Source organism: Poecilia latipinna, unplaced genomic scaffold, assembly GCF_001443285.1.
Source record: "Poecilia latipinna isolate Pla-1442-1.1 unplaced genomic scaffold, P_latipinna-1.0 Scaffold2399, whole genome shotgun sequence".
Lineage (NCBI taxonomy): Eukaryota > Metazoa > Chordata > Actinopteri > Cyprinodontiformes > Poeciliidae > Poecilia > Poecilia latipinna.
In genome coordinates this window covers 18,127-26,204 of record NW_015115015.1, presented here as the reverse complement: position 1 = coordinate 26,204, position 8,078 = coordinate 18,127, and the positions used below count along the sequence as shown (strand labels likewise).

At 35.8% G+C, this 8,078-nt stretch overlaps 1 protein-coding gene across 1 annotated transcript in view; it reads left to right on the top strand.

Moving 5' to 3' along the window:
• The window catches only part of LOC106937647 (hydrocephalus-inducing protein-like), an 86,399-nt gene that overhangs the window by 60,284 nt on the left and 18,037 nt on the right, over positions 1 to 8,078 (top strand). Inside the window, 14 exon segments of the mRNA XM_015019269.1 lie at positions 12 to 105; positions 914 to 1,007; positions 1,114 to 1,282; positions 2,358 to 2,437; positions 2,572 to 2,727; positions 3,192 to 3,294; positions 3,516 to 3,720; positions 5,048 to 5,280; positions 5,357 to 5,499; positions 5,608 to 5,809; positions 6,484 to 6,592; positions 6,834 to 7,088; positions 7,211 to 7,353; positions 7,505 to 7,726. Of these exon segments, the coding sequence (XP_014874755.1) occupies positions 12 to 105; positions 914 to 1,007; positions 1,114 to 1,282; positions 2,358 to 2,437; positions 2,572 to 2,727; positions 3,192 to 3,294; positions 3,516 to 3,720; positions 5,048 to 5,280; positions 5,357 to 5,499; positions 5,608 to 5,809; positions 6,484 to 6,592; positions 6,834 to 7,088; positions 7,211 to 7,353; positions 7,505 to 7,726 (2,208 nt within the window).

The window sequence follows — 8,078 nt, the reverse complement described above, 5'->3', positions numbered from 1 at the left end:
TTTTATTTTAGGTATACGATGTGGAGAAAATTATTGGAATCCTGCACACTGAAAACTTAACAATTCATGCTGAAGCCTATGATGTAGATCTGAAGATCGAACCAGGTACCAACTATAAAGCCCTAAACAGTGTAACTCAAAAGACTGGCAGCAGTTCAGTGAAATTTAAGAAACATTAAAGTCAGTTTTTATTGTTTAATAAAACAATTTTCAGAAATAAGTGTTTTGCCAGGCATCCCAGCAAGATGCATTTTTTACTGACATAAATTTGTTCTAAAAGTATTACTGATTGCACTTTAAAAATTAGGTAACTTTATGTTATTAAAGATAATGTTTAAACAGTAATGATTTCTTGGTTAATGTCAAGTTGTCATAACAAAGACATTTTGAATAATGTAAACTTTGTATTAAAAGTGTCATAATTTACCGAATGACGCTTTATGACAACAGTCATAAATATTCATGAAGGCTTATTCATGTTCATGACATGTGTTATGTCATGTTCATGACAGTGTCATGACAGTCTTATTCAACCTCCTTCAAATAAAGTGTTACCGGAAAATTTAAAAACAACATTTTAGTAAAGTTGTTTCTGTTTACATGGATCCATAAATTTGTTTTATGACATTACAATTTGACTCCATTTCCTTCTGTCCTAAAAGAACTAAAACAGCTGGAAAAAAGTGTTTCTCTAAATATATATATATATATGTATATATAAGGAAGGAAAAGATAATGACATATTCCACTGTCAGCAACCAATCTGACCTCTGAGCTGCACTAAATCCTACAAAGAAGTAGGTCCTTTAACTCAGGATATTTCAGCTATTCTACATGGTTTAATACTGAAACACTGACATGATTTTCTGAAATAATACTAATGTCATCTTCCACACCTTTGCTTCTGTGACAGCTGCTAGTTTGGACTTTGGGATCCTTAGAGCCTTTGAAGAAAGCAAACAGCAGCTAAAGCTGACAAACAAAGGAAAATATGACTTAGCCTTCAAGTGAGCATGACTATTTTTCCTTTACTTCTTTGTTCTACATTTTATGTGTAATAAGTTTTATTTAACTGCAGGATTTTATTTGCTGCTTTTTGCTCTTGTTTTTAAGATTTACAATTCGCCCACCCAACCCAAAGCTTAACACCACAGAGTCCATGTTCTCAGTGGCTCCACCAAGCGGTTCTCTGTCGGCCCGTGGGAAGTTGGCAGCAGCAATAGTTAGCTGCAAACCTGATAAGGAAGTCAATTTGAAAGAAGAACCCGTCATTATATGTCAGGTGTCTTTCAGTGCTCTCCAAGATGGATGTTAACGTTCTTAAAAGTGACACTTTTACCCTTTCACTTTCAGATTGTCTATTAGACCCAGGGAAAGTAAATACTCATAAGCTAATTTTCTTCTGCCTTAATACAGTATATTTAGGAATTTTACATGCAAAGGTTAGAATTTATTGTGGAATTTCTTTAATTCACATAACGTCAAAATATATATAGAGGGTAAAATAAAAATATAAGTTAAGTGTCTTTAGGTTAGTTGCAGAAAAAACAGATACCTTTTGTAGCTATCAACGTCCTTCTGTGCAGGATCTTTGACCTCTGTTCTTGGTATTGGTATCATTCATTAAAATGTTCTTGCAAGAACACAGCTTTTAATCATAGTCTGCAATTTTACAATAGTGTAGAGGTCAGGTTGTAAGCTCAATGTCAATGTACTGTATTCATTGCAGCTCTGTTTAATTGTCTGACATGAACTTCCTGTTAGAATACTCACATTTGTCTAGGTTTTATTTGTGTAGTAGTTATTCAAGGCGACATTCTAGTGTTGGGAGGTACATTATATAAAATATTGTACATACCTAGATTTAGTATTCACTACAGCTGAAATTGAACTGAAACAAATAGAATGATTTTGCAAAGTTTTAATCAGCTCTACTGATTTAGAAAATTGCTTAAGAAATTCAGGTTTATGTAAACTGGAAGCAATTCTCTTACTTGTTAAATCTAAATCAGGGGTCTCCAACTTCAGTCCTTTAAAGCCAAAGTCCTACAACTTTAGATTCATCTTTTAAACATCTAAACATCTGGCATTATGTCGGGTCTCTGAAGAACATATATTATTGATTTACTTTTAGACATATACAAGGGAAAAAAATGCATTATACTCCTTAATAGGTGAAAAAGGAACAAAGAATACACAGATATATACAGTGATATATGTACAAAAAGCTTAAGTTGAGAAGTTAGTTCAGCTCTAGGTAATATCTAAAGGTTTCTGAAAAGCGGCTGTTTTGGACGGAAGTTGTCCTCTGATCTAAAGCAACAGTTTGACTTAATATGTAACATCATCTTCTGCAGATAATTGAACCCAGCATTAAAGGAGGAGAAACCATAGCCAGCATAGACATCAAGATTTCGCTGCAGTCTGTTTTCTCCAGGTTACTGCTATTAATATTCATTTTTCTCTGACACTGAAGCATTATTGCATAACAAAAGCATGAAAACATAACTCCAGTAACTGTTGTTTGAATCTTTACTGAAGATGATCAAATTTCTGTTTGTGTCTTTGTAGATATAAAATAACACCTGCATGCAACATTGATTTTGGCCCACTGGCCTGTGGCTCCGACAAAACGCAGAGCTTCACAATAGATAACAACGGACTCTTCCCATTCCATTTCAGCCTAACTCGCATATTCTCAGAGTTTAGTAACCATATCAAGGTTGGGTAAGAATACAGATTGGCCTTATGATTTGCTAAGAAATCCATTGAATAGTGATAAATGTTTTGTTGTGTTCCTAGTATTTTATAGTATACACTAAACAAAAATACAACATTGTTTACATTACAAAAGCTAAAATATATAGAACTTCTAAAACTTTTGGACTTCTGTATATCTCATGCAAAAAATGTTTTTTATAAAGTTGTATTTTGAGTATGAGACCATATGTTTGACCGACTCAGAACAGGCAGGACTCTCATAGTTGAAATCTGTAGTCTTTAATGTATTTTTCTTGATAAGAGCGACTTCAGTATAAATGGTTTAGCCATTAACTGTCCAACACAGATCTCAATTTAATTGTTTAATAGCTCATAAAATTTTACTCTAGGTTTATTCCAAACTATTCCATTGAACAATTTTTAATGTTCAATGGAATAGTTTTTAATCCTGTCTTTAATCCTGAGTTTAGAGGACGATCTCGGGTGCCAGCAAGAGATTGTGGTTCATCAAAGTCCACCAGTGGCAATCTCGAAGCAAAACAAGATCATCACAGAGAATCAGGTTCTCGGGATGTAAGCAACTACTACCAGTTCTTTTTTTTTTTTAACAGACATCACGTGGTTTGCATCATGTACAATAGTTGTTTTGTCTTTTTGACCATTTTCCATATCTATAAAACATAAAAGTTCAAGCTGCCATAATTGTGATTTGAGTTTGCTATTTGATGTTCATTTTCCTTTTTCTGTTTTCTCATCTACTCTGCTTTCTACTCGAAATTTTCCCATACATACAGACTTCCCTCAACTTGGGCATTTTCTGCGTGTCTCCCTGCAATGGAAACGTGCAGCCTGCGACTCAGCAGCAGATAACCGTTGTCTGTTTGGCTGACCAGCTTGGCACTTGGAACCAGGGCCTGCTTATTGACATCGCTGGCCGTGACCCCTCAGAACAGCCTGAGGGTATCGTATACAGACTGTTAGCTGAGGTTTGCAAACCAGGTGAGAGACGAGTGTCCCTACATGACAAATCCAACTTAAAAATAATGCATGTGCATGATTCACATCTAAATGGAATAATTTCCAGCTGGCGAGTAGCATGATTAGGCATAAAATGAGCCTCTGTGGGAGACTTTAATGAGCCAACATGATGGGAGATTCATTTGTCAGTAAAAGAGCTATTTGAAAGAAAACAATCCAACACTTTAAACATACAGTGTGTCCACCATAAATTGTAATGGGGTTTGTTTTAAAAGATAGAAAAGAAATCTGGGCACATAATTAACTGACTAAAAATAAAATGAACCAGAACTCAATTTGAAAATCTCTAAAGGGGGAATGTGGTGAACTTTGGAAGAAAACATTCTAATATCTAAAACTCGTTACAAAATATAACTGGAATTGTACATAAAAAAATGACCCAACCTTATCTGACCAATAAAATATATTTTAAAAACGAAACAAGAAATATGTGTGTTAAGCATACATTTAATGATTCCTGTCAGAAATAAACACCAAACTAGGAATACACAACTTGGATGACTAAACTCAGCTATGATGACTCATAAAATACATCACGTTATATTGCAAGTAGCCAAATCTCTAAGTTTAAGACTGACAAATGTTTTTTTTATTTTATTTATTTATTTCTGTTCCGACATATTTTTCAAACTGTGTCCCTGTCGATCTGAATAGGGATAGCCAATCTTTTAAAGCAGCAGTATGTATTTTCCAAGTACATAGTGCCATTTTATAATCCAATCGAGTAACAATATTACCTTCAGTTGTTATAAAAATGCTATACATATCAACAACAACATAGACTTTGTAATGCCTTGAAATTGGGCTTGTGTCTTTTCTGCTTTTTCTGAAACTCCGTCCTCATGAAGTCATCACAACAGCGCTCCTCTGTTGACCCTTTGACAACGTTTTTACGGGTGTATCACTGAGAACTATCTCGTACAATGAGCTCAGCAGACTCCACCAGGTGTTTGCTAATTTCTCCTGGGTAGTCTGAGAGTGGACGATATGGGAGAGGGGTGATAAGTGAGTTGCAATTCCTGTCTTGGTTGGACCTGTGCTTTCTTAACTAAATCTGGGAACAAAATAGAAATTACCCTCTGATCTGTTGGTTTAAAATTATACTGTTGTCTTAGAAATCATTGACTGCATACAACAGCCTAAAGGCAGACAAAAAAAAAAATAGGCCTTGAACTATTGTAAACTGGAAATGTTACCTCAAAGAAAAGAAGTCGATTGCAAAACTGTCCCCACCTTTGAGTCAGCAGATTTTTCCAAAGCATTACTTTATTTCTCTCTTTTCGCACAGGCATCATGGTAGATCCGGAGTACATCTTTGAAGAACACTACTTGTGTCAGAACAGTGACCAGCTGTCCTCAGAGCAGTTTGCCAATGCTGAAGGCATTTTTGTCATAGATGAGAAAAAATTTATTTACAACAAAACTGTAGTGGGGAAAACCTCTAAAGCCCGCTTTAAACTCATCAACAACAACAAGGTCCCTTGTACAATTAACTTGGCCTTCAAATATACTGGAAGTAAGGTGAGACTTTTAAAGCCGTCTTATCTACATGTTTCGAGAGTCACAATGGAAAAATACATGATGCGTTTGCTTTCAGGCGTCTCGACAAGTATTTGACTTGTCTGCAACAACGCTGAACATATTGAGCCAGTCACATACTTATGCTGTGGTCACCTTCACACCACTGGCAATCCGGCCATACAGCGCTGCGGTGGAAATTACAACCAAGGGGCTCTCCAGGTGAAATTTTTACCCCAATGAAACTGTGCTGTTTGAAAAAAATAAGCAATAATCCTATGTCCTTTGTGAAAGATATTTATGAAGTTTGCTTTCTTTTAGTGTATCAAGATCAAAACACACATTAGTCAACCAAACCGTGGAGTTCCAGATAAGTGGGGAGGGGACTCTGCCCAGGGTCTGTGTCCTGCGTCCAGCTCGGGGAGGAAGAGGGAGCAAGGGAGAACCAGTGATGCAGTTCAGACGAAGTTTGGTGGGCAGAGGACACACTTTACCTTTGGTGCTTTTCAATGATGGGGATATAGAAGCGCAAGTGAGTTTTGGTAAAAACTTAAGGCGTTAGATTTTTTTTTTTTACAGACTGTCTTTTACTAACAAGACATGATAATTAGTTTAACAAATGTGTAAAAACCATTTTTAAGAGAAAATGTACATACCGTGGCTTTAAGATGCCATTAGTTTTTGAGTTGTTAGGTCGTTAGTTAAAAATAGTGCTAGCTATGTTTGGACTGACACTTTGACCAAAAATAGCTGGTCATGGCATCATCCAGGTAGGATGTCTTTTGTAGAATGTTCTCTTTTATTAATGACATGTATTTTGTCAATATATCTTATTATACACAACAATGTTGTTTTTACAACTCCTCCTCTAGTAACATAAACATTAACCTGCTTTAACCTGGTTTTGGTAGGCAAACCAATAAAAGTATGCGTTGGAAAACCCAACATTCAACCTCGTCATGATAAATCAAACCAGAGCTGAATTGGGCCAAAATTTAAACTACATGTTCAGTTTGTGAATTTTTTTCTTTTTTTGTTTGTTTGTTTGTTCTTATTTCTTAACAAAACAATTTAGATTAGCAGTTTCAAAACGTTTGACAATATTTTATAATAAATGCTTGCAAATACAGTAACAATCAGGTGTTACTAAAAAAAAAAAAGACCAAGAGAGAATTGTTAGTAACTTTATATTATTTATTGTGAAAGGTCCAAATTGTGTTGGTGGATGAACATGGTGTGTTTACAATAAAACCTCCTCCAGGCGACACCAAAAGCACTGTTCAGTGCGAACAACTTCAGCAACCTCCTCCATCAGGTAATGAGTGTTTTAGTATGAAATATCTCTTGTATTTCTTTTTTCTCTGTCCTCTTCTGTGTTGCAGTTTTGTCTTGGTTTTGCAGTTCAAACCTGTTTAGGGTGACTTATTCCTTTTTCTGTTTTTTCACTTTTTTCTTTTGTTTAGTAGCTTTTTTTTTCTCTCCTTAAGAATGAAACTGTTTCACAGCGGTTTCATTTTTGAGATAACAAAACCTTTCACTTTCGTCTTTCCTGACAGACATTGGTTCCCATGTTCCAAAGGGTCAAATGGTCCACAGAGTCACTGTGAGGCTTAACGTAAACGAACAGAAGAGTTTTGCGGTCAGCTTTTGCTCCAACGAATCTGTTAAAGTTGATTCGTCAATGGCAGTGGAGGTGAAGGACAACCAGTACAGTAACACCATAATACATGTGATGGCAGAGACGTATCAGGAAACGGTGTCTCTCGATAACATCAGCAGCTCACCGCAGGATGAAGAAGATGAAGCGGAAGGTATACAAAATAGGGAACTCTGAGGGTTTAGAGAATTTTACTGCATACTGGAATTGTTTAGAAAAATAATGGCTTTTGTCACATGTTATCGTTTCCTGACAAATCTGTTTCATTTTTCAAAGGTTTATGTGAGGTGCTTCATTTTGGTGACTGCTATATAGATTGTAAATACCAAGAAAGCTTCACTATGACCAACCACAGCAGAAACCAGGTGGTGAAGTTCGAGTGGCCTTCCAGTGAACCAAATGTCACATTTTCACCAGAGGTAAACTCTTAAATGGATTAAAAATATGATCAACACAAAATATCATTCGACTAAAACTAATAGAATCACTATTTCATATTTTTATTCAGTAAGTCTTCACTTTGCCTATTTTTGATCATTTGAAAATTTGATGGGGTTTTTTTTAACACAGGTTGGGCACCTTCATGCTATGTGCTCTAAGGAAGTGACGGTCACCTTCTGGTCCAGGGAGCCACTGACTCTGAAGCAGCAAATGACTTGTCAGATTAGTGAGGTGGAGTTCAAGCAACCGATAGAGGAAGTGGCCGACTGGGATGACCGTCATAGAACGGCAACATGGCAAAGTGCTTCAGACAGGGTTTTAAAAGAGTCTCGACAGCTTGACAGTAAAAAGGTAGCAGTGGTTTCAATAATAGGCTTTAACAAAAATATGTTAATATATGCCTAGAAGTTACCTTTAAAAGGTACTTTTAACCTGAGCCTCTTTTAAAGCGTATTTATATTTTATGAGTATAATTGTATATATCTATAAATGTGTGTGTTTTAGGAATGTATAAGGTTCATTATAAAGAGTGATTTGCCATTCTTAGTATTCTAATGGAAAGCTAGTAAAGCCTTAGAAATTTGGCTTTTCAAGAATGTCATTTTTATGGCCTATCCAACATGGGAAAAACTGCTGATGTGACAGTTGTCCAAGAGATTGTCATTGACAAATGGAAAGTAGATTGGAAGTACAAGGCTGCTAG